This window comes from Micromys minutus (genome assembly GCF_963924665.1).
Source record: "Micromys minutus genome assembly, chromosome: 19".
Classification (NCBI taxonomy): domain Eukaryota; kingdom Metazoa; phylum Chordata; class Mammalia; order Rodentia; family Muridae; genus Micromys; species Micromys minutus.
Window position 1 is genome coordinate 35,337,539 of NC_137954.1, and position 26,893 is coordinate 35,364,431.

Here is a 26,893-nt window from a genome sequence, read left to right on the forward strand (position 1 = left end):
ACCTATCCATCTATCTATCTATCTATCATCTATCTATCTATCTATCTATCTATCTATCTATCTATCTATGCATGTATATATGTATGTATGATCTATGTATTGTGTATGTATGTATGTATCTATCTGTGATCTATGTGTATGGATGGATGCATGTATATATTATGTGTATATGTATGTATATGCATGTGTCTACCTATGTATATATGTATCATCTATATATGTACATATGTGTATATCTATCTACTTATATATGTATGTATGTATATATCTGTCTTTCTGTCTATCTATCTATCTATCTATCTATCTATCTATCTATCTATCTATCTATCTATCTATCTATATCATGTGTCATACTGATGCAATTTAAGAAGCCTCACCCTATTCCCCTTTTCCATTTGGAGTAATATCCATGGTCTCAGAGCCACTTAAGAACCATTGTACTTTCTCTTCTGCTCTCAAGTATATAGTTTGTAGTCTCATCATTTTAATGCCTAACTCATTCTCAAAGAGTGACATCAGCCTTTCAAGCTCCAAATAACCCTTCTCATAGGCTTTGCCAGTTTCCCACTATCAAATCAAAGAGACTCATGATGGTTGTGCCACTTACCCCTGCTGACTGTGTTACCACACTCTGAAGGGCAGTGACAAGGGAAACTGTCCTGTTGGAGCAGGAAATCCAGCTGCCTTTTATCTGCTTTTCTACCATACTCCATTGTGAAAGCATGATTGGGCCATTTCCTGAGTATTCAAGTCTAAGGGTGTAGTCAGGAAGGCATCCTGGTGTGAGTTTCTGAAGGACCTTATATATTCTTCATGCACAGCTGAACCCTTATTTCATCAGGAACCCTTGGCTTGAGTTAAGTGTGGCAGCAGCAGCCACAAGGGATCCAGGCCTTGGAAACAGCAAGTGTATTCACTGGTTCTAAAAAAAAAGAATATCCTAAAATGATAATCATATGTTAAGTAACTTCCAAAGTAAAGCTTGACTATTATCATATTTAGATGAAAAACTATGATTTGTCTACATTTGTAATGTAAAGACATTCAAATTATATTTCCTAAAACCATGTTTTCTAAATTCTTTGTGAAAAGATGAAGTTTACTTATAAAATAAAGCAGGACAGCTTTCCATAACAAGGTTCTCAGATGGCATCTGCTGCCCAGAGGGTGAGAGCCGCAGCTGTTGAGCTGTTGGTGGTCCCCGCCGTTTTGTTCTGGCTATCGCCTACTGATCTTTAGGGACTGAGGTCACTGTTTCAGTCTGCACATGATGTGCTACAGTGGCCTAGGTTTCCTCCTTCATCTTTGCCAGGCTTTGACGAAGAACATGAGGTAGTAGTTGCAGTGGGTGGGAGTGGATGGTCAGCTGCCACATAAACAGTGCCTAAAACCCAAATTAGCTAAGGTGGCTTCCTCCAGGATTTCTTCTCTTTTCCCTACAGAGTCTTGAGCTTCTTCTGCCCTTGAAATTGTTATCAATTATTTAAGTCCAAAGTTATATTTCTCTTTGTTGGATAAGTTTAGTTCAGTATGTGTAAAGTGCTGTACCACTGGAGAAGTGCAGGGTGAGCAAGCTAGAGTCAGTTCTGGAAATTGTGACTAATAGAAGTCCTTGATATAAATGGCAAAGAGATAATTTGATTCTAAGAAATGGAGTCCCACCTGCACTAATTTAAATCACATGGAAATTACTGTTAGAAGCTGGTGGTTCTCCTAAAATCCAGGGCATGAAACCCATGAGGAAGGATTATGAGAAATTCATAACTAGCAAAGCAGCAAACATACTGCTTTTCTCTCAAGCACCCTGACAAGACCAGCCACCCTCTGCTTGTGAGCCGAGCTCCTTTGTTTCACTTGGCACAGCGGTCATCTACCTGCACAGCAGCATACACAGCTAGTCTGAGGATCACATTCTCAAGTCTGGATCATAAGACAACATTCACGGGGCAAACAATTACATTGACCAAGTTATGACAGATATTTTTCTAAGAAGTAGCTTGAAGTAGAGGTGGGACCCAGGCTTCTGTGGCTTTCTGCCTCATATGCAGGACTGTGAACCCAACTCTCTGGAAAGAAACATAGAGAAATCAGAAATGAATGTCCTGTCTGTTTGAGGTCCTACAATAGTACAAAACAAATTGTCTTAAGTTCTTTCCCAGAAAGAAAATAAATTTATGAAGGTTTGGAGGAGATACAAGAAAGGGGAGGTATAGGATCATTTCCCAGGAGACAGAAAACTCTTTGCTAACAGATTTCCTGGACCAAGAGTCTTGAGTGGACAGAAAGGGGCCCAAGGAACAGCTAGAAAGTAGAAGCCAGAGGAAGTAGGAAAAACTGAAACAGGAAAACTGTGGAGGAGACAAGTGGAGTGAAAAGATTTGGGGAAAAACAAAGAAGGGTTTTCTTTTCATGGGAAAAAAAAGATAGAAGGATCTTAGAACTTCAGACCTTAGACAAGTCAGAGAGCAGATGCTGGTGGTAATGAATGACTGTCCAGAGAGCAGACCTTTTGTAAAACCTACTACCAAACTCCCACGATAGCCTTCACTGTTCCCCCTGTCTTTTGCTATTTCCTTAGATGGCTGTATCTGTTCATGGCTCCAAGGTTTTGCACACTATTCTTACTGGTTGTAACTCTCACCTCTCAGTGAAATATTCAGATTTTCAATTCAACTCAGAGGCCGTTCAAAAAATCTTAGTTAACTCTCAGGCTTCCTTTGGAGTTTTCACATAGCTTCTAATGATTTCACTACTGTAGGTCAGATACTGTTTGGATTACACTTGCTTATTTGATATTTTACTTGGCTGTGAGTTCATTCTAACTAAAAATAGGTAAGGATAAATGATGATTAGGTAGAAATGAAGGTTGAAGAGAAAATAGAGAATGAGGGGAAGTTTGGAATGGAAAATAAGGAGACCCAAAATTCTGTGACACCAAGGTCGGTGTGTGGTAACAGCATATGACACGTGTGCACATCAGGTGGAGTGTTTCAGTGTTAGGAGGTTCCAATATTTATCAAAAAGATTGAAAAGAATATGAACATTTATAGAATATATGACCTCAGTAGCTTTGGGAAGATCATAAGGAAGCCATTGGTCTTGGCTCCCATGTGCTGTAATTGCCTCTCTGGCATCTCCTCTGTCACTGGCATCTCAGTTTAAGGGAATCCCAGAAGCCTTTACAGTTTGGAGACCCATGGTCTTTAGGGTTATCTTCTGTCTTGATGTTGACATTGTCATACAGAGTCTCACTAGATTTGCTTTACAATATATCTACTACCTTTAGTGAATTATTAGGCTTGTAATTCTCTCAAAACCCAAACAGTAGTCTTAGTGAGCTCTTGCTGGCATTTAGGGACCACTGCTTTTAATCATAAATCACAGCATCTTAGTACTTTTAATATTTAGTAGTGGACTCTTGTCCAGAATAACCAAAGAGCCACATTGGCTTCCTCTCTGGAATGATTTGCAATTATGTAATGAGATTTACAGTTTTAGGAACTCTTCAACTCTCTTAAATCTTCATTCCCTTTTGAAACTCTCATAGTGACATTCATGCTGCTATTTCTTAGATCTTTGTAAAACCTACTACCAAAGCTCTGAAGATCACTGTCTCAGCCTCACCTATCCTATGATGTCGTGGGCACAAAGATAGCAAGGTCACTTCCTCCTAGGTTTATTATGGTTTCTTTTCAAACAATGTAAGGATAACTCTTGAAGGAAAGGGAAGAGTTTCACAGTAGCTACTGTAAGGAACAAATAGCTTTTTTTGGGTAACACCAAAGACTGAGGATATAAGACAGAAACTGATCTAGAGCAAACTGACATAGATTATTTAACACATTTTGGGGACTTGGAGGGGAAATGAATAGGTCAGTTCAAGTGCAGCAAAGATGAGAGACTTCTGGTTGAACTTGGGGCTGCCTGGGCTTAATCAAAGCTATTGGAGTGAGGAGAAGAGAATAGGTTGCAGTATCTCTCATTTCAGTGGTGGCAGCAAAGTGCTCTGAAGCTAATGGCAAAGCAATGTGGGAGCAAGGGAAGAGAGGCTCTGATTGCCTTAGAATGTAGTGGAAGGTTGAGTGGAGTCTGCTTGAATCTCTTTATCTCCTAGCTTTTCACTGGGAATTTTTTGTTTGTTTGTTTTTTGAAGGGCCAGTCCTCAGATACTCATTTAGGTTTTGTTTTGTTGAGAAAGGGTCTTGCCATATAGCACTGGCTGTCCTGGAACTTGCTGTGTAGACCAGCTGTCCTCAAACTCAAAGAGATCCACCTGCTTCTGTCTGCTGAGTACTGGAATCAAAGCTGTGAGTCACTACATCTGGCTTCTATTTGGTTTGGAAGATACTGAATTTCTTTAGGGAATAGATAAAAATTGATGGTGTGGCTAAAATTACTTTACATGAATTGTTTAATGTTAGCAGAAAACTGCATTGGTAACCAGGCCCTCAAAGCAAAAGGCAGGAATTAATGCTACAGAGGAATTGTTTACAAGATTAGTAAGCAGAAAAACAACTTTTTGCTAACCGACACCCCGCCCCCACCTCCCTGTACAAAATGAGTATTTCACTTTCCCAAGGGCACATTTCTTATTCAATAGTCTTCTAAGGGAAAGGCTGATTTGTATGAAACAGTGAGATTTTACCAGTCCTTTTCTGACTTGTAACTGTACCTTGCTAATGGGGATGGGGGGAGCAGGTCAGGCTAAGGAGGGGGCTCTTTTTTTGTGTGACTGTTGGGCTCCACCTGGTGGCCTGAAAGGATCAGCTTTGGAAAAACAAAACCAAACAAAACAAAAAACAAAACAAAAAAAAAAAACAAAAAAAAAAACTGAATGTTGCAGAAGTCAAGGGACTGCAGAATAGTGCTGATACAGGCTTCTAAGTGGTTGCTTTCTCAGAGAGCCTAATCACCAAGACAGCCTGTAGTCTGTGTCGAAGCAGGAGCCCCTGCCAGCTGCCATCATGAAGGCACCCTCTCCTCCAGTAACAGAAACCGTTTCTGGGAACGTGTGTGTTCCCACGACCCAAACAACATCCTAATTTGGCTGAAAAGATTACAGGAGTTCTGCTGGACTGACAGTGCTGAGCTGCTGCCCATGGTGGAGCCCCCATACCCCCAGTCTCTGTGTTCTGAAGTAGATGAAGCTAGTTCTGCAGACTCATCATGCCAAGGAAGAAGGTGCCCGGAGTTAGACACTGATGGTTCTGCTTCCTCTTAGACACAGAAAATAAGGGTCAGAAGCCAAGTCAACCCTTGTGGAACTCAGCTCCAGGTCTGAAGGCTTGCTAGTTTGTCTGTAGACCTCAGCAGCAAGAACCACACGTTGCAAATTTAATAGGTCATTTAGTGTCAAAAGGTCAATTATGTAGCAACTGGAATTTTTTAGCTGTAAGAATTCTCTGAGTTCTGCTGTAGCTTCAATGTTAACTTTTTAAAAAATTTTATTGTGCATTTTAATTGTTTTCTTCTGAGAAATTGGTTTTGATGAACCCAACTCTTTCAGCAATGGAAAAAAATCTCCATAAAAAAATTCTGCCAGAGTCACCCACCTCTACTGCAGTTCCTAATGCTCCTGCTTACAATGCATTGGAGTGGGCTTTGGGTAGGGCCAGCCTTTCCACACACTGAGCCTGCATTTAGCCTCTAGCTGCTCCATTTGTAACAATATTGATTCACACTTTTGCTTCAAGACCTTCCCTAAAATCATTTGTTATTGCTAAACCTCTTTTCTAGTGCCAGGCACAGAGGCAAGAGGATAAGAAATTCAAGGCCATTGTCAACTACATATTGAGTTTGAGGCCAACAAACAAATAGCTCCCCCCCCCCAATCAAAATCAACAACAAACTTACTTTCCACCAACGCCTGTGTGTTTTTACTGTTTAAACATTTTTCCCTAAGATCCTCCTTCCTCAGTGCTGCCTTTTGCTGTGTCACAGAACTGATCTAGAAGAGGAGGTAACTTACCTTCTCCTCCTGACTATGGAAAACAGTGTGAACAATACACAGCCATAGACATTGTGTTTGCCACACCTTGAGCAGCAGCCAGACTATGTATAGTTACTGGTTTTTGGTCCCCAGGATCAGCCTGGGTTTGTTTTCTATTTGTGGGTTCTCAAGACTATGATACCATTTTATCTGCATGGAGACTTGGGTGATTATGTGTGAGAGTGTTTATTTAAGGGTAGTAATGATAATGTACAAGAACGTATGGCTTAGGTCTAGAATATCTTTAAGGCTGGCATTCAAAGAATATTTAATAGAGAAAAGAAGACAAGCTACCGAGGACACTAACCAATACAAATACAAACTCCAAACATATTTTCCTTTATGTAAACAGGCTGATTTGAAGGACTGTCTCTGTTATAGCCTCTTTTGTCTGTAGCTGTTCCCTTTCCTTAATAATTTTGTCATTTCCTTATCATGTAGGGCAGTCTGATGCTTCTCATAGAGAGTATTTATGCCCTCATAGTTCCTTCCACCAACAGGAAGAAGCATGACTACACTACCTATGTTATTTGTATGTTAGGATCCAGTATTCATGGGAAATCCCTGGTGGATGAGAAAGATTTGTGATGATGATCATTATAAACTCACTACTGAGGAAATACTTCTTTAACTATAATTGCAATATCAAAATTCAGACATAGTTTCACTTTTAGTTTTAAATATATGCAATTAACTATTGACTATTAAAATTTAAATATACACTATTAACAATGACATTTTTCTAAAATCTCACTCTGGTAATTCATTATAGCAGAGGTTATGAACCAATTGGAATTAATAGATATCTACAGAACATTTCACCTTAAACAAAAGAATACACCTTCTTCTCAGCACCTCACAGCACCTTCTCCAAAACTGACCATATAGTCAGTCACAAAATAAGCCTCAATAGATATTAGAAAACTGAAATACTCCCATGTGTCCTATCAGATTAAAATGGACTAAGGCTGGTCTTTAATAACAACAAAAACAACAAAAAGCCCATATACACATGGAAGCTGAACAATGCTCTACTCAGCAATAGCATGGTCAAAGAAAAAATAAAGAAAGAAATTAAGGATTTTCTAGAATTTAATAAAAATGAAAGCATAACATACCCAAACATATGGGATGCAATGAAAGCAATACTAAGAGGAAAACTCACAGCTCTGAGGGCTTCCAAAAGAGAAATTGGAGAGAACAAACACTAGCAACTTGACAGCACAGTTGGAAGCTCTAGAACAAAAAGAAGCAGATATACCCAAGAGGAGTGGATGGCAAGAAATGATCAAACTCAGAGCATGAATTAACCAAATAGAATAAAAAGAACCATTCAAAGAATCAACAAAAACAAGAGCTAGTTCTTTGAGAAAATTAACAAGATTGATAAACCCTTAGCCAGACTAACTAGAGGGCAGAGAGAGAGAGAGTATCCAAATTAACAAAATCAGAAATGAAAGTGGAGACATAACAATTAGACAGCAAAAGGAAGTCCAAGTATACAAATTGGAAAGAAAGAAGTAAAAATATCACTATTTGCAGATGACATGAGAGTATACTTAAGTGACCCCAAAAATTCCACCAGAGAACTTTTACAGCTGATAAACAACTTTAGCAAAGTGGCTGGATATAAAATTAACTCAAACAAATCAGTAGCCTTCCTCTACTCAAAGGACAAACATGCTGAGAAAGAAATTAGGGAAAAGATACCCTTCACAATAGTCACAAACATTATGAAATACCTTGGTGTGACTCTTAACTAAGCAAGTGAAGGACCTGTATGACAAGAACTTCAAATCCCTGAAGAAGGAAATTGAAGAAGATCTCAGAAGATGGAAAGATCTCCCATGCTCATGGATTGGAAGGATCAACATTGTAAAAATGGCCATCTTACCAAAAGCAATCTACAGATTCAGTGCAATCCCACAAAAATTCCAACTCAATTCTTCATAGAGTTGGAAAGAGCAATTTGCAAATTCATTTGAAATGACAAAAAGCCTAGAATCTCGAAATCTATCCTTAACAGCAAGAAAACATCTACAGGATTCACCATCCCTGACCTCAAGCTATATTACAAGGCAATTGTGTTAAAAACCGCATGGTATTGGTAGAGAGATAGGCAGGTTGATCAATGGAACAGAGTAGAAGATCCATAAATGAACCCTCACACATATGGTCACTTGATTTTTGACAAAGGAGCTGAAAAAATTCAATGGAAAAAGGACAGCCTCTTCAACAAATGGTGTTGGCTCAACTGGCACTCAGAATGCAGAAGAATGAAAATAGACCCTTTCTTATCTCCTTGTACAAAGCTCAATTTGTACAAGGGATTTAATGAGAATGGAAAGTTTCTGTAAGGCTAAGGACACTGTCAAGAAAACAAAACAGCAGCCAACGGATTGTGAAAAGATCTTTACCAACCCCACATCTGATAGAGGTCTAATATCCAATATATACAAAGAACCCAAGAAATTAGATGCCAGAGAATCAAACAATCCTATGAAAAAACGGGGTACAGAGCTAAACAAAAAATTCTCGATTGAGGAATATCGAATGGCTGAGAAGCACCTAAGGAAGTGCTCAACATCCCTAGTCATCAGGGAAATGCAAATCAAAACTACCCTGAGATTCCACCTCTCACCAGTCAGAACAGCTAAGATCAAAAACTCAGATGACAGCAGATGCTGGCAAGGATGTGGAGAAAGAGGAACACTTCTCCACTGTTGGTGGGGTTGTAAGCTCGTACAACCACTCTGGAAATCAGTCTGGCAATTCCTCAGAAAATTGGATATAGTCCTACCTGAAGACCCAGTTATTCCACTTCTGGGCATATACCTCAGAGACGCTCCAACATACAATAAGGACACATGCTCCACTATGTTCATAGCAGCCCTATTTATAATAGCCAGAAGCTGGAAAGAACCCAGATGTCCTTCAGTAGATGACTGGATACAAAATTGTGGTATATTTACATAATGGAGTACTACTCAGCTATTAGAAACAATGACTTTATGAAATTCCTAGGAAAATGAATGCATCTACAGAATATCATCCTGAGTGAGGTAACCCAGTCACAAAAGAACAGATATAATATGCAGTCACTGATAATTGGATGCTAGCCCCAGAAAGCTTTGAATACCCCAGAAACAACTCACAGGCCATATGAAGCTCAGAACAAAACAAAACAAACAAATCAACAAAACAAAACAAAGGCCAAATAGTGAAATCCTCAGTTTTATTGGAGCGGTACCATCTGTTAGTCATTGGCCTTAATTCCCGAGTGAGTGGGTTCCTGGTCAGGAAGTCATTTCCCACGCCTGTATCTTGTAGTACACTACCTATGCTGTCTTCTGCAGTTTCAAGCCTTTCAGGTTTCACACTGTAGCCTTTGATCCATTTAGAGTTGATTTTTATGCAGGGTGATAGATAGATAGGCATCTTATTTCATTTTGTGGACATCCAGTTTCCTCAGCCCAATTTGTTAGAAGTGCTGCTGTTTCTCTTGCTTGTATTTCTGGCCTCTGTCAACTATAAGATGACTGTAATGTCACCTCATGTTTGGGTCTTGTGTCTTGCTTTTGATCTACATGTCTGTATTTGTGCCAGTATCATGCCATTTTATTACTATATCTAAGGTGGTGATCCCTCTAGCATTGTTCTTTTGGTTCAGGGCTGCTTTTGTGATTCCATATGAATTTTAGTACATTTTCCCAGTGTTTCTGTGAATAATGTCATAAGGACTGTAACTGATTGTGATCACATTGACTCTGTAAGTTGATTTTTTTTAGAATGACCATTTCCAAAATATTAATTGTATCAATTCATGAATATTGGGAAGGGTTGTCTTTCCATCTTTTATTGTCTTCTACAAATCTTCAGAGATTTAAAAACTTTACATGACAGACATCTTTCAATGCCCTTGATTAGGCTTATTCCTAGATAGTTTATTTTATTGAGGCTATTGTAAATGAGACTTTTATGATTTTGTTCTCAGTTTGTTAGTAGTGTACAGAAAAAACACTGATTATTATCAGTCAGTTTTGATTATTTCGAGGTCAACATTTGTAGAATTTTTAAGTCAACATTGGTAGAATTTTGGGGACCACTTATGTACAATATCATATCATCTGTAAACAAGGATAGCTTCACTTCTATTCCCATGTGTATTTTTTAAATTTCCTCTCTTGTTTTATTGCTCTACAGTGCTTCAAACACTGCATTGAAAAAAGGGGAGGACAGTGGACATTCCTGTTTTATTCCTGATTATATAGCATTGCTCCAAGGTGGTTTTTTTTTTTTTATTTAGTGTGATATTGTATGTGTTTGTCATATATCGCTTTTCTTTTTGAGGTATGTTTCCTCTAGTCCCATTCTCTCTAGGACTTTTTTCCTGGTGGCATTGTTTGTTTGTCAAAGGACATTTTCTGCATTGGGATTGGCAAAGACCTTTTAAAAGTGAGATATTTATGTAAATTTTGTCTTTGATTACATTTAAATGATAGATAGCGTTTGTTAACTTGAGTCAGGAAGATAACTGTGCACCGTACTTATTTTGTCTCCTATAAAGCTCAGAGATAGCAGCACGTGGATTATAGTTTTCCTAGGGCTTAAGTTGCCAATATTTAAGTAATGAAGTGGAAAAGGAATAGAAAAAGGCGAAAGGGAGTTAAAGTAATAATGGGAGGGAAAGAGGGTTGGCCAGAGGTCTGAAAAGCAATAGAAGGAATGTTGATATTAGGTTCGGAGGATGGAAGCACAGATGTAACAAGATGACAGTTGCAATAGACAAATGAAAATTAAAGCAAAAAGCATCTTAAAATGATACTAAATTATTCTTTAAGTTAAAGGTTAAAAAACAAAATGAACACTAAAATAAAGTAGAATGTATATTCTCAGTTTGTCTTCCTGGTTGGGCAGGACCTACCCCTGTCTTTGCTATTATTGCAAATCTAAATTCTACTATTTTTTAGTACTGGGATTTTCTTTTTCTTTTCTTTTTCTTTTCTTTCTTTCTTTCTTTTTTTTTGACAAACTGAATTTAAAACAAAAGCAGTCTTAGATTTGCAGAAAGTTGTCATGGTGAGCTGGAGAGATGGCCCAGCTTCAGTTCCCAGCACCCACACCAGGGAAACTTATAGTCAGCTTCAGTTCCTGGGGCTCGCACTCCCTTCTGGCCTCCATGAGCTCACAGGCACTGTAACTTCAGTTCCAGGAAAGCACACAGAAAGCAATACCATTTGAGTGGCAATACATCTACATGAAAGTTATTTTTATGGTTTTGAAATGTATACTGAAACTAAAATATCAAAACAAACACTTTGGCAAGATAAACACACAGTCTACAGGTCAGTTCCCTGTTCTCGCTTAGAGATTCTACTGTTTAGGGAAGATCAGATCTTAGTTCTTAGATAAAGGGGAGGCTTTCTGGGACATCTAAGGCCCCTTCTCAACAGCCCAAGTTCTTTCACCATGCTGACCCATTAGATTTTTATCTTCTGCAAACTCTTTAGTCTGTGTAGCTATCAAATATATCTCCAATGGAAATCCATAATAAATTCATTTAAATGAGGCACTTGAGAAATGTTCTTTCAAACTTAGTAAAATAAATGTTAATTACTACTAATAGGAACTTGGAGATGTTGATTTCATTTGGAAGGCATAACTAAAATATGATTTTGTTGTTATAAGCCATCTTTTAATTTCATGAAGAAATTAAGATTGTTTGGCCCCAGTTTATAATCTGGTAAATTTTATTGCCAGGACAGAAAGCACAAGATGGGAAAAAGAAATGTTTTTCTCTTTGATTTTAGTAACGCCCCAGTGGCTGATGTGACTTAGGTGACAGTTTGTGGGGTTGAGTCCATCCCTTGCTGACTGTTACCATCTTTCTCCTTCACACTGTCTTTGCCACATATATGGTCCAGTAACCGAGGCTGCTCATCTCTGTGGAGGACTGTCTCCGTCTCTTAGTGGGCCTCTGTTTTTACCTGATAGGTTTTCTGTAGGTGTTTATGATAGCCTTGTTCTCTTGAGATCTTGCATTTGTAAGAATTTAACTCTGAAATCGAATGAATTTCCTAGAATGTGTTTCTCTGGTATTTTTTTATGTTAGTTCTTCCTGAGATGTGATCTATCCTGTCAGACAAATCTGAATTTCCTCTTATTTCTGGAGCATTGTCTTAGTAATATATTTGAAAATGGTTTCTAGTCTTTCTATCTGGAACTTACCTTCAACTATGTCAGTGTTAGATTCCTTTGGCCTGGTCTGTATATTAGTTATTTGCCTCATTTTTGTGACAAAACAACAAAACAAAAGAATAAAACAAAAAAAGTAGGTTAATTTTGGCTCACAGTTTAAGGGTGCCATTCATCAGAGTGAGCAGGAGGTGGCAGATAACACTCTTTCCACAACCAGGAAGCAGGGAGTCATGAATGCTTGTGTTTATCTCCCTTTTCCATTTACTCAGTGAATTAAAATTATACTAAATATTATTAATTATGCTTTCTTCCCCAGCCTGTCCAATGGTGCTGCCCATATGAGTTAGCTGAATCTAAATAGTTCCTCCCAGACAGGCTTAGAGATTCCTTTCCATGGTGATTGTAAGTCCCACCAAGAGACAGCTGAGATTACCCATCACAATCTGCCATTCACAAGTTTCCTCTAAGTTCTTCTGAAATCTTTGTGTTTCTGTTTTATTGCCATCCCTTTTTCCACTCCTCCCACCATGACCCTCACTTGGTGACATTTCATCTTTGTGACCTTGGTGTTTATAAGTAGCGTCACTTTCCTTCTAGCTGTTAGCAGGATCTTTTTTCTCTGGTAGTGCTAATGTTATTTTCTACTTATTTCTGAAGTTCCCCAAGCTGAAAGCCATTGAGAGCTGTGCAGTTGTGCTGTTGTTCCAGGTGGTAGACTCCCAAGGCTGATAGGTTCATCGGTTGTATCCTCATGTCCATTTTTGGGTCATGGCTGTCATTTTGAGGCTCTTTACTTGGAGGATATTAGCTTTTCCATGCTTTCCTTTAATCCTTCCTTGCTTATAGTCAGTATTGTTTTTTTAATTGAACACACTTTATGTTTAAAAGTTCTATAACATTTATATAATAATCAGTTGGTTGCAGAAGATGCATTCCAGCCTCCTGACAGATATTTGAACCCTACACGCACCGGGTTTGTCTATGTATATTATATGGTAAGGTTTAGCGTATCCATTAAACACAGCAAAAGATTAACAACAGTAACTGACCAAATGGAATAATCATAACAGTAATAAAATTGGCAGAACCACTGCTCTTACACTGTGTGGACATTAAGTAAAATAAGTACTTGACCTCAAGCACCATGCTGTCCCAGAAGTTGGTCTGGTAACCAAGATGACTGCAGGTGACTAATGAATAGGTTGAATATGCCATGTAACTAACCGGGAAAAGAATAATGCAGGCTTTATGTAAGACCGAGCAGGGTCGTTGAGGTCTGTTATCCAGAATAAAATTTATGAATTACTTGTTAGATTTTTTCCAGCTAGTAATTTCTAATCATGGGTGACTGGCCAACTAAGACTTTGGAAGATTAAACCATAAACAGGGAACTATTGTAATGATCTTCCAAAGCTGAATCTTAGCAAATGTCTTTGTCCAGGTTCTTATAGTTTTTCACATTACATGTAGGATTATCATTTATGGCCATAAGTATCTTGGAGAAGAGCACCCAGCTTTACAGGATGAGACCAGGATATTTATTTTGGTCTACATCTGCTGTGACACAAAACGGCCTGACACTTTTGCCCTGCATCCTGGGTTCTCAGATCTTATTCCTAGAATGCTGAGCTAGGGAGGGCATCACTGTCTCTGGCAGGCTAACACTGCAGTCTGGTAAGGGCTATCTCCTGATTATAGTCTTCAAATCAGCGAATTCTTAAGGTTTACTTCTTTCAAAAAGATAGTGTTGCATGGGATAATATCTGGTCATATAATACATTATAAAGTACTCTGAATGTCGTGTTATTTATACAAATATGGTAGATAAAGCAATGAAAATGACAGTTACAAACCCAGACTTCAAGTTTCCAGATTAAAGAGGTCCCTCTGTCATGAAGACCTCATTAGACATAATCAACTGTCATATGTCCTCTTGGCTTCATTCTCTGTCACAGTTGGCTGTGACTGCCTGTTGGCACACTGGTGTCTTAGGAGCCAAGTCAACACTAATGAGAAGTTACTATTGTGGCGTTCATTTCCTGTTGCTGCCCTCTGTGTTTTTAAAGCCTATGAGGAAGCATGGGCATAATTGGTTCTCAGGGAGACCCTTGCAGCTTTCACATTGAGTTGTTTGACTGAGATCGCTCAGTGTGCATTAGGTCCTTTTCTCATCACTATGACCTAATACTTTACAAGAAGCAGCTTAAGGAAGGAAGGTTTCTCTTGGCTCATCGTTTAAGGGGAAGCAGCTCGTCATGGTAAGAGTTTGAAGCAGTTGGCCATATAGCATCTGCTGTCAGGAAACGAGAGATGGATGGTAGTGCTCAGCTCATTCTCCTTTATATTAAGTCCAGAACCGGAGCCAATGGATGGTGCCACCCACATCCACAGTAGGTTGTCTGTCCTGCTTAGTTTAACATTTTTGGAAACATATTCAGACAAACCTATAGGGTGTATTTCATCGATAATTCTAAATTCAGCCAAGTTGACAGTGAAGACTAAAGGCCACACAGTGTAAACACTCACACTCTGCCAGGCTCATTTCAACAAACTTCTTTTATTCACTCATCCCTTGTCTAAATACCCTTATTTTCAGGCCTTTCAGGTTCCTATCCATCTGGTTAAACTTGTAGCTACCTCCTATTAGGGATTTTTTTTTCTTTTTCTTTTTTTGTTTTCCTCAGCCAAAGCGTTAGAAAGTTTCTGCTATGCTGCCTTTTCAGAGACCACATGTTCAAAGGGATCATCCGCTTAGTATGAGTTGAGAGTGCAGAGAGCCAGTGGGAGCTCTGAAGTGAGGACAGTGAGCTCTTCCTTCATCTTCCTTCATACCTGGCCTGTGTCTGTGGTGCCCCCAAATTTTACTAAGGGACTTAGTAAGACCTTAAATTCAATGATGTGACTTACTAGCTTTGAAGGATTTTTTTTTCCCCGTAAGAAATCCAGTACCCTCTTCAGTGGAAGTCTTTTTATTCTATTCTTAACCTGGAATCAAGAGTTCGAGCTTATCACTCCTTGTTTATCCCTTCTCTTGTTCTCCAAGCCTGGGTTTGTTTTGTTTTGTTTTGTTTTTTTGTGAGTCCCTCTATATCTTTATAGAAAGCCGTTTCCAACCAAAACTTGTTTTTTTGTGATTGTAACCAAGAACCCAGTTAAAGACATGTTTTATTAGAGGGTTGGAGAGATGGCTCAATTGTTAAGAGTCCTAGCTGCTCTTACAGAGGACTCAGGTTTGGTTCTTGGCATCTGTATGGCTGCTCACAATCATTGGCAATTCTAGTTCCAGAGGATCCAGAGTCCTCTTCTGATCTTTGTAGGTGCCGGGTACATAAGCAGGGCATAGTCATTTATGCAGGCAAAATACCCATATACATAAGAAAAGACCTTGATATTAAGAGAGAGATGTGGAAACAGACCCTCAGGAGACTGAGAATAATAAATAGGTTACATGACTAGGGAGTAACTCAGATCCCATTAGTTTTCAAAATCTTAGCTAATTTTTAGTAACTAATATTACCTTCAGGATTAGAATAAAGTTCTTTTTAACCTGAGCAACATTATTTTAAGTAACCTTACTCTACCCCAGTGTTGGATTTTTATGTTCTTTAAGCTTCAGAGGCAGTGATAATAGCTCCCTCAAATCTTTGGTGGGAAGTTCATTCTGGTGGGCACAAGTAAATGTTAGTCATTTAAAAGGTTCTTTAGCATTTTGGAAATTATTGGGACCTATGTCCTTAACTGTCTGTGTTCTTGCTTACAATAAGAGAATGGAACTCTGTTTAGTAAAGGAATTTATTGTAAGGGTACTGAAGGGATTCCAGAAAACAGTGAAGGCTCAACTCGGTGAGAGTGCTGCAAAGGTAATTCTGCAGAGCCAAGAAGCCTAGACCTCATTTTATGTAAGGATTATTTGGCACAGTGCTAGTAGATCCCAGCTCTCCTCTTGCAAGAAAGACACCATTGACAGGAACCGTGCTGCTACCTTTGCAACAACTAAAAGTGTTTTTACTGCTGTACATGAGTACTGGGAGCTCCTCTTGCCTCTGTACAAGGAATCTTGGGTTGAGAGTGTAAGTACAGTACATGGAGTTTTCATACACACAGAGAGATCTTATAGGAAACATAGTAGGAGACTGGTCATTTCCTGTTTTTTGGGTTTTTTTTTAAAGATTTATTTATTTTATGTATGAGTACACTGTAGCTGTCTTCAGATACACGAGAAGAGGGTATCAGATTCTATTACAGATAGTTTCAAGCTGCCATGTGGTTGCTGGGAATTGAACTCAGGACCTCTGGAAGAACAGTCAGTGCTCTTAGCCACTAAGCCATCTCTCCAGCCCCCAAGACTGGTCATTTCTGTCATGAGAATTGTACTTACTTTATCCTACTATATGTAGTGTGAAGTCCTCCCATTTTAATTTTATGCCTTGTTTATCTTTTGCTTTATAGCCTTTACTAGGCCTCCCAAAGCAATGTTAAATAGTGTTAAATGACAGTTATTTTCTTCCTGATCTATAGGAAAGTATTTAGACTGTAACTGTTAAGTTTGGTATCAGCTCTAGGATAAGAGAGGGTATGTATGTGTACATGTTACATATGTGCACATGTGTATGTGTGCATGTGGAAGCCTGGCATTGGTGTTTTCTGTTGCTACCCACTGTGTTTTTGAAGTGGCATCTCACTGAACCTGGAGCTCAACAAATTGACAAGGCTAGCTGGCCAGCAAGCTCCAAGAACCTCTTGACTTCAACTTCCCAGCGTTGGGATTGCAGGGGTACATACATACCCACAGCTGATTTTCCCTCCCTCCCTCCCTCCTTCCCTCCCTCCCTCCCTCCCTCCCTCCCTCCCTCCTTCCCATCCTCCCTTCCTCCCTCCCTCCCTCCTTCCCTCCCTCCCTCCCTCCCTCTTTCCTTCCCTTTAAACATAGGTGTTAGGTTCCAAACTGAGGGCCTTATTTCTAAACTGCAAGCATTCTACTGGCTAAACCATCTTCTAGGGCCCAGCTCTAAGATTTTCTTGGATATTTTTAATCAAATCAGAGAAGCTTCTTCCATTGATCCTGTGCTTTTATTGTAAATGAGTGTGAGAATTTTGTTTCTTATTTTACTGAGATGATTGTATATGTTCTGTGGTTGTTACTAGGGTGAATTGTAGTGATTGATTTTCTTATGCAGGATAAAATTTTAATTGTTTATGATACTTTTAAAATATAACAGTTGAATTCTGTTTTATGTATTTGGTAGAAGCTATCAGGACAACCTGGACTTTGAGTTTTCTTTGCGAGAAGATTTTAAAATGCCAGTTCAATTTCCTTAATAAATACAGGGATAGTTGATATTGATTTATTGTTTAAGAATCTTGAGTGGTTTATAACTTCAAACATTTATCTGTTACATCTAAGATATTCAATTTATTGGGTAAAAATCACTGGTCACCCTCTTATGCTTTTTGAAATTACTATTATTATTTTTTTACAGTCTAGTCATTAACCCCCTCCTGGTCTGTTCTCCCACAGTTTCTTATCCCTCCTCCCTGCTGTCTCCAAAAGGATGCCCCCCTCCCTTGTCCCCTGCCAGACTTCCCCACTCTTCTGGGGCCTCAAGTCTCTCCAGGGCTAGGTGCATCTTCTTTCATTGAGACCAGACCAGATAGTCCTCTGCTATATATGTGTGTCAGGGCCTCGTACCAGCCAGTGTATGCTGCCTGGTTGGTGGTTCAGTGTCTGAGAGCTCTCAAGGGTTTGGGTTAATTGAGACTGCTGGTCTTCCTATGGGGTCACCCTCCTCCTCAGCTTCTTCCAGCCTTTCCCTAATTCAACTTCAGGGTTCCTGGACTTAAGTCCTCCCTTATGCTTTTTATGCTGATGTATTCACTCTTACTCTGAATTTGTGTTTTCCCTCCCGTTTCCCTTGATGAGTCAAACTAGAATGTAACCTGTTTTACTCTTTCTTTATGATTTGTTTCTTTTCTGTCCATTCGTTATTGTTTATTTTTTTATTCTATTACTTACCTAGATTCTACTGTTCCATTTGTATTAGTTAGGGTTTCTATTGCTATGATAAAACATCATGACCAAGGCAACTTATGAAAGAAAACAGACGCTTATAGTTATTAAGGGTTGGAGTCTTGACTGTGGGTACTAGGCAGTGTTGTTAGAGGGTGGGCTGGTAAGCAGGTGTATGTGGACTGTGGAGCTGCTTTTTCATGGTTTCTGTAGCAGAAGCTTATATTTGGGCTCTGTCTTCCCCCCTAATGTTTCTAGGGGCTGGGCTGAAGGCTGCTTCCCTCTTTCATCTAATTTTTATAATTTAACAGCAAGCTAAGTTGGTCAAACTTTTCTAAAGGAGTTTTCCAAAAGTCTCCATGTAGACATTTTATAGTATCCACGTCAAAACTGGGCATTTTGGCACCTGCCTATAATCCCAATACTTGGGAGGCTGAGGCAAGAGCATTCCCAGTTTGAGGGTGCTCTGGATATTTAATCATACTGTCAAAAACAAGGGCATGTGAGGACCAATGTTGACTCCTCCATGAGTAAAATTGCAGGAATTCCAAGAAGTTCTGCCTTTTATCCCTCTTCCTCTGGAAGGTACAATTATACTGTAGTCATAGACTTCATGAGAATTTTCATAACAACTTATTTTAGAAAGGAGATGCATACATTTTATTTGTTCACTAATACAATTAATGTCTACTCTATGTTCTCTCCACAGGCAACTGGCTAAGAGTCTTGGGCAGGCTGGTGAAATTGAACCTGAAACAGAAGGGATCCTGACAGAATATGGTGTGGACTTCTCTGATTTCTCTTCAGAAGTTCTCGAATGTCTCCCTCAAAGCCTGCCCTGGACAATTCCACCTGATGAGGTGGGCAAGAGAAGAGACCTAAGGTAAACATGGGAAACATCTGGGAACAGCTGTTCCTGCTCTGTCTTTTCCCCTCATGTGTCTAGGAGTTGGGCTAAGATGTTTCCTTCTTTTATCACCTGTTTGAATTTAGTTGAAAGTCTGGTGCTTCTGTGCTAGAGGTCAGCAAGGTATGCATTAGCAGCTAAATTCAGCCTACTGTGTGAGCTCATCAACTGAAGATGGATTTGAGATTTTAATGATTTGCAAAATGTCAGCAATAGTTAATAGCTATGAATAGTTAATTATCTTCCTAAAGTGATATAAGATTCATAATTCTGTGTTCAGTCAGGTTGCAGTAGATGACAACGACATGCTTCTCTGCTTATATATTGTTCAACCATTCTCCATGACTACTTCAAAGTTATTGCAACATTCGTGTGGCCTCAAAAATATTGACCCTCTGTCCTTTCGCAAACATTTGTTCTACAGTAGTTCTAGACCATTCTAATTTCAAAAATTTGCAGGTGGCTTTACCTAGCCTCTTCTCCTTGCTGGACCCCAGTCTCATCCCAGAAAGGCAGTGTTATCTGCTTAGAAGTGCTTCCTCTAAATGGGCCTCTCTAGGCACATAGCAGAGGATTCAGGACCTTGTGCTTGGAGTCTCAGTTTAAAGCTTTACTTTTAGGTCTGGAATTTATTGGAAAGTACTTTTGTGGTATTTTTATAACAACATCTTCTTTGAAGATGTTTCTTCATTGTGGGATGTTAGTTCTTTTCTGATATTTCTCTTCAGAATTTGGTTTCAGTACTGGCATTCATTCTGGATGCCACATGGAGATACTTAGAACCAAGAAAGTTTTCATACACCCCACCACGGAGGCTATGGAAGGTTTTTGCTAAGGTTATCCCGTGTCAGTCTTTCCACCACACTTGCTTGCTCTGTAACTGAACTTATGGTGCCTTCAGCTCCAAGTGTCCAGTACTTCACCAAGTCTGAGGGTACTTTTCTGCCCTCTCATGGGTTGTATCTCCTGGGAACTCACTGTCTGGTTTTGTTTTTCTTGCTGAGAGTGTTTGCAGAGAATAAGATGATTGTCCCTTCCTACTTGTCAGTGTGGCTGATGGAAACACATGTTGTATTCAAACTCATTTGGCACAAGTGTGCTTCTGGATGTTACTGTATGACGCATAGGGTGTTGTCTCCTCTGGGACCTTGAACCTGAACCTTCTGGAACCTTTGTTACTTCATGTACAATTAAGAGGCTTACTGAGATCTTTTACTGAATTTAGGACTATATAAAAACTTTCATAGAGCCAAATGTGGTGGCACAGATTTTTATTCCCAACATTTAGGAGAGTGAGGCAGGAGATCCATGCTATTCTATAGTAAGTTCTAGATCAGGCTGGGCTGCATGATAAAATTCTGTCTTAAAAAACAAAGACCTTGAGGTTGAGTATGATGAAGGTAATATTGTATTCATAGGAAATTGTCAAAGAATTTTAAAACTGGGAATAAAGACTAAAACCAGACATAAATGAACAGTTAACAAGGAATGATTAAATTCAAATAATAATCATTATTTTTGAAGTCTAATTTAGTACTTATTCAGTTTTAAATATATCTTTTACCTCCAAACTCTACTCACAGAAATATATTCTGAGTGAAGTATGCAAAGATTTATGAGCCAAGATTTTCATTGCTGTTTTACTGTAAAGGGGAAAACACAGGAGATACTGCTGAGTCCATCAGTAATGGAATACTAATTGGTTTAATAACTTATGATCCATTCATCTCTATGATAACATTACCTGAAGCTATGCAAAAAAGTGACTGTATCTATATGGTCTGTCCTAGAGGAGAGACCATCAAATATTGTTAAGCAAAAGAAGAAACTTCAGATCATGTGACTATTATTGTATCTTTGTGAAGTCAGTAATCAGAGCTATATAAGTACACACAAATGTGCACAACATATACATATCTGCACATTAAAAGTATGTATGTATAGAAAATGGAAGGAATTAATCAGCCTGGCCACCACAGACATAATCAACATGGGAGGAAATTGGCTAAGGGTGGTAATAAAGAGGAAGGACACAGTATTCTACTGTTCACTCAGCATACTATCCCACTGCTAAAAATCTTTAAAATGACTTCAAGAAATCATAAATACAAATGTCAGAGATAGATACACTCATTTTTTCCTCTGGCCTGATTGTAACCTGCAGAAAATTACTAAATATTCAGTGGTCACAGGAGCCAGCATTGCACCAAGTTATCCTGTTATGGCTCCATCTTGTCTTTAGTTTGGTCCTCGTTGCTTTTTGGGCTGAGCTACAGAATAGACCTTGCTCTGCAGAAAGCTTCTGTTAAAGTCTAACTATGTGCTGTGAGAGGGAATCCAAAAGTAGAGGCCTTTGTAAATGTTTCTGCATTAAAGTAGTAACAGAGTTTTAAAACCCCTTTAGCTTTCCAGTGTTCTCATTCTCATCTCTTGTACCCAATATTATCATGCTAAAATTCAGATCAGATTAAATTCTTCTTTTATATTTAAATTTTTAAATGGATTCTTGATATCTAAAATGGTAATCTGTAAACATTGATAAACATGCATTCCCATTAATGCATGTCTTGAATCATTTATGTATATTATAAACCTAAACAGAAGAAGAAAAATAAAATGAAATAAATTTCAAATACTTTGATATTTCTTCTGAAAGGTATTAAAAACTCTGTTTCTTTATATTGATAATTTTACTTTTGGTGAAAGCAGTTCAACTAGGTACTATTGTTGTTTTTAAACTTTGCTTTAACAACTTATAGCATAGAAATTTAAATATCTGATTGTAAACCCTAAATGCTTTATTTATTTAAACATATATATCCCTGACTGGCCTGGAACATGTTATGTTCCAAAAGAAACTCATAGAAACCCACCTGCCTCTGTCTTCCCAGTGTTGAAATTAAACACATGTGCCACCATGGCTACACTAGTTCTGTCTATTTTGCTACTTAATTTTAATGATCATTATAGACAGATAATAGATAAATAGATAGATAGATAGATAGATAGATAGATACATACATACATACATACATACATACATACATATGTACATACGTACATACGTACATACACACATAAATGATGGATACATAGATGATAGACAGATGATAGATTATAGATAGATAGAGGCTGATCTAGTCCTGTCTATTTTAACTTGATTTTAATGATCATTATACATGCATACATACATACATGCATACATATATACATACATACAGGGATATAAGTAGGTACTCTATGCCCTTGTTCCTATTTTAAAATTAAATAAGGGAACTTTTTAAAGAGGTGAGATGAGTTTACTAAAATATAATACTCATATTTTAGGTTCTATTCAACAAAATTATACTTTAGATAGTATAGCTGAGATTCCTAGCCATGGTGGATATGGAATCTGAAGTGGCCACCTTTTGTAGCTAGGCAGGACTCCCCAGTGAAGGGATAAGGTTACCAACTTACCCACAAAACCTTTAACCCAAAATTTGTCCTGTCTACAAGAAGTACAGGGGCAGAGATGACACAGAGACTGGCAGGATGGACAACAAATGACTGACTGGTCCATGGCAGACACAGCTCTCTGACATTCTTATTGGTGCTCTGTTATGCTTACAGACAGGAGCCAGTGTATTGGAAACCAGTCAACTCTTGTGGACTGGTTAAAAAGAGCTGCATTATTAGCTTTTGGGTTTTTTGCTTTGTTTTTTAAACATGACCTCACTGTGTAACTTATGGTATCCTCAAACTGCAGTCTTTCTGCCTTAGCTTTCCAAATGTTAGGGTTATAGGCACACACCATCATACTCAGTGTTAGACATTTTTAAAAGGTTTATAATCCACAGCAAACTCTTTCAGTGACATCATAAAAACTACTTGTAAAGTTCTGGTATGTAGTTTGGGTGTGTAGATGTAAGCAATTTAGTAGTTTGTACATAGACACAGTTTTTGGCTCCAAATAATATGATAGGAGAAGCATTTCTGCACATCTGTTAAAAAGATCTGGGTGTGCAAGGTTTTGGTTTGACCCTAGAACTGGGAATAAAAAGAAAGAAAAAGGAAAGAAAAAACAAATAAATGGTTTTGAATGTTGATCTAAATATAAATATAGTATTTTATTTTCAAATTGAATAACCTCTTTTCCTCGGTGTTAAAAGTTTATCTTCCCCTTGAAGGGACAATCAGTGTGTTTATTCTTCATAAGTACCTCAAAGCTCTTGGCAGCCAATGCTGTGCAGTCACCCTCATGATGTAATGAGCTCCTACAAGGAGAAAAGGTGCCAGATATGCTGTGTTCTTAGTGCTCCTGTTTCTAGGAGCACTGATGTTATCTTACTGTTATATATATTACATAAATACATTATATTTATAAATATAATATCAGTTATAGGTAGAACTGATGTGATAGTTACTGTTATCTAAAGCCTCTGCTTCTTTCCAGTACTATTTTAACGACTTGCCTATGTTTTAAAGATTCATTTAGCTAAAATTAAATGAGATCTGTTAAGTTCTTGCAAGCAGGCATGGTAAAGACCTGTAGACTACAGTTGACCCAGGAACTAATGAGGGAGCCCATGTTATGCATTTTCTAGAATGTTGACTCTTTCACCTGCACATGACACTTACACTGACCCATACACGTAATGTTGGGGTTACTTCATAAATTTATGTAGTCCTGGCTAGTTTCTTATTTTTTAAAAAATATAATATAAAGTAGAGCCTATGACTCTGCTAATGTGTTTGAATCTGATGAGCTTCTTTTCTTTGACTGATATGTGGTATACTTGTGATATGCCATCCCTGGCCATTGGGAATACAGTAATAGAAATCAATGTGGGTTTCTGCCCCAGTGAACCTTCTCCCTCAGTCTCTTGTGAGAGGACATGAATGAAATATATGAAGCAATAGTCAAATGCCTAAAATTTAATGGAGGGAAGTAGTTAGGATAAGTATTTATAATAGTGAGATGTGTTCTCTGAGAGTCCCATATCTTCAAAGGCATTTAAAAGTAGTGAGTATTCATATTCTTGAATTTTACCAAAGAACTCAGATTGAGCTCTAGTGTGTCTTGAAAAGTGTCCCTTTCATTGAATAAATTAATAGACATCCTCCAAACTCCCCAAACCACTCTTCTGTGTCTTTTTGAACATTCCTTCCTTTTCTGCTGAAATATTCACATGTATTTTATGTGTATACAACACAACAAACTATATATATGGTGTTAAACTAGTCACTAAAAATACAAAGACAACTGAGGTTTAGACCTTTATGAGCATTGGGCTCATATTGAGGTTAAGCACTGCAGAAAGTGGCAGGTGCTGTAATATAGGTGTGAACACATCATTCAAGCTAAGGTCACCAGTTGCAGAATTGAGAGCTAAGACTCAAGGCAATAGTTAGGAACTGGAGGGACTGAAGTCATCTCCACAGAAAGGCTATGTACCATCAGACTGTGAGATCCTCTGACACGACTTGGAAGCCATCTGTAGCTTCTTGCTCCCTTCTCCCCAGGTCACTCTGCCTTGGAGCCTGCAGTGTTCCTCTGGCTCTAGCTACGTAAGAGCTTCTACATACCCGTTTAGGTTTGGAATTTAACAATTATATTTGGAACAGAAAAGTTCCATCAATCTTTAAACCTCATAATCCAATTATGTCAGTAAAATTCCAGTTTTTTAGTCCAGTGGAATTGGGGTAATATTTTGCAAACTGAAGTTGAGAGAAATAGTGTTTATTTTGAAAAGAAAAATGGTTGGTTAGCAATTTTTAAGAAGTAAGGCTGGTGTGAACTCGCAGGGGTAATCTGGCTCTTCTGATTGGGCTCACCATTTTTTTAGACATTTGGCTCCCGTCTCTGGAGAATCCCAACTTGCAGGGCCTAGACTTGTAGCTCATTCTAGCAGGGCACCTGAGGGTAAACAACACCGATCCTGCAAGTATTTGAGGGGTAGGAAAATACTGTGTCTGGGAGCTGCTCAGATTTGGTTGTATGTGAAAGCTGAGAAACCCCGGAGTGATTCCACCATCAGGCTGCATTTTTTTCTCAGTTCATTCATACTGTTTTGTTTCCTTTGTTACTGAACTAGAATAGGAAACTAAGCTTCAAAGTTCAATTCAAGGAGAGAATGAATACCTAAATACACTGGAGGAGAAAATACTATGTTAGCCCAGATTTATCCAATATCTAGTATTACTGTAGACATTTGAATCACATCACTTTTTGGTAAAGCTATGAGCTCCATTGAAACAGGGATGGTTTCTATAGCTTTTTACAAGCGAGCTTGTGGTATCTATTTCTTTACTATTCCCTCCACAAAAAGGAAGCCCGGTGACCTCCACCAGACCATTACAAATGTGAAATTTGGCACTTAAAATTGCTTGCTCTAAATTTTCCAATTGCTTTCTCTCTCTCTCTCTCTCTTTTTTTCCATTTAATGTCGTTCTGCCAACTAGTGATTTTATTATTATAAACAGGACATTGTATTCACTTTTAAAAAGAAATATGAAGCTGGAGGTAAAATTACAAACTGCAGCTTCTCAGCTGCCAAAATAGAAAACAATGCGCTAAAAATACTGAGCACAGAGAGGGTGCTGTGGTGAGAAATACTGAAATATCTTCCAGGTAGAGAGTTCTCAAAGAAATTCTCTTCTTACTCCAGGTAAAACCAACTTGAAATAGCAAGTTGAAGGGGGAGTCATAGGATACTAAGCATTTTCATGTCAGGCCTTTGTGGGAAGCTTTCAAACACAACCACCATTAAATGACTAATGACCTTACTGTTTATCAGGAAGTCCAATATGATTATATTGCTATTTAGAAAAAGGCTCCTCAGGGAAAGCAGGGTGGCAGTGTAGAAGAGCCCTAGAAAGCAGTCCTACCTCCTCCCCAGAACCCCCTGGGTGACTCTGGGAGAGTAGATAGGAGTAATCATTATCTTTTATAATGTGATTTTTCTGACTGGATTAGAATTTTCAAAAAGATGCTGTAGGCCGTGTGTTCTTTTGGGTTTCAGAGGGTTTCATGAGTCATACCTATGTTTCTTGGGTATCCATAGGGGTCATGAAGAAAGAGCGTTTGACAGCAAGTGCTTTTGGAAAACAATGGGTTAAAAGTTTTCTTTGAACCTTTTTTTCCTAAATCATCTCAGGGAATTGGTGTTTCATTGAATATACTTCTAAAAATGCTGAACTACACAGCTGAACCCTTTCTATTTCCCTTAATCTGGCTAGTGTTCTTTGATTCTGTTCAAATGGAATTGCTGAGTTGGTAAGGAACGGTTCGTCTAGTGTTGGTAGTCATGGGCCCTTGAATGCTGAAACTTTATGGGCTGAGTCAACAGACTCAGGATCTCTTACTTCCAAGATCAAGGAACTCAGAACTTATGTCTTTAGACCTTAGAACACAGACTCATAGTCTAAATACCCAGATTAGATGCTTACTTTTCTGGTCCTAATGCCAACAGCCCAGTGCTCAATGACCAGTTAAAATTCTCAGCTATAAGCATTAGCTAGCTTCAGCACTAGCATCACAGTACTCAATCCTTGGGTGGTGAAACCCTTGGTCTTTCCAGTAGTGGGTAGAGTTGTTGCCTTGGGCATCAGGACACCTGGCCTTCAAGCTAGGTCAACTCCTAGTGACTTGAGCCAGCAGTATTCCACACCCACTTTCTACCATCTAAATCTTGGCTCCTCTTGTATTAGGCCCCCATACTTTAGCACAACTGACACCATTTAAAGGTACCATAGCACCATTCTGATCTAAGAGCCCAGAATGTAGACTGTAACACCTGCCAAATGAGAA

The 26,893-nt window shown here is 38.6% G+C and overlaps 1 protein-coding gene across 3 annotated transcripts in view; it reads left to right on the forward strand.

Annotated features, from left to right (window-relative positions):
• DIS3L2 (DIS3 like 3'-5' exoribonuclease 2) overlaps positions 1–26,893 on the forward strand; it is a 311,663-nt gene that overhangs the window by 136,168 nt on the left and 148,602 nt on the right. For all 3 annotated transcript variants that reach the window (XM_080933037.1, XM_080933039.1, XM_080933038.1), the window contains one exon: positions 18,904–19,077. In XM_080933037.1, the coding sequence (XP_080789163.1) occupies positions 18,904–19,077 (174 nt within the window). The remainder of the gene's footprint in view (positions 1–18,903; positions 19,078–26,893) is intronic.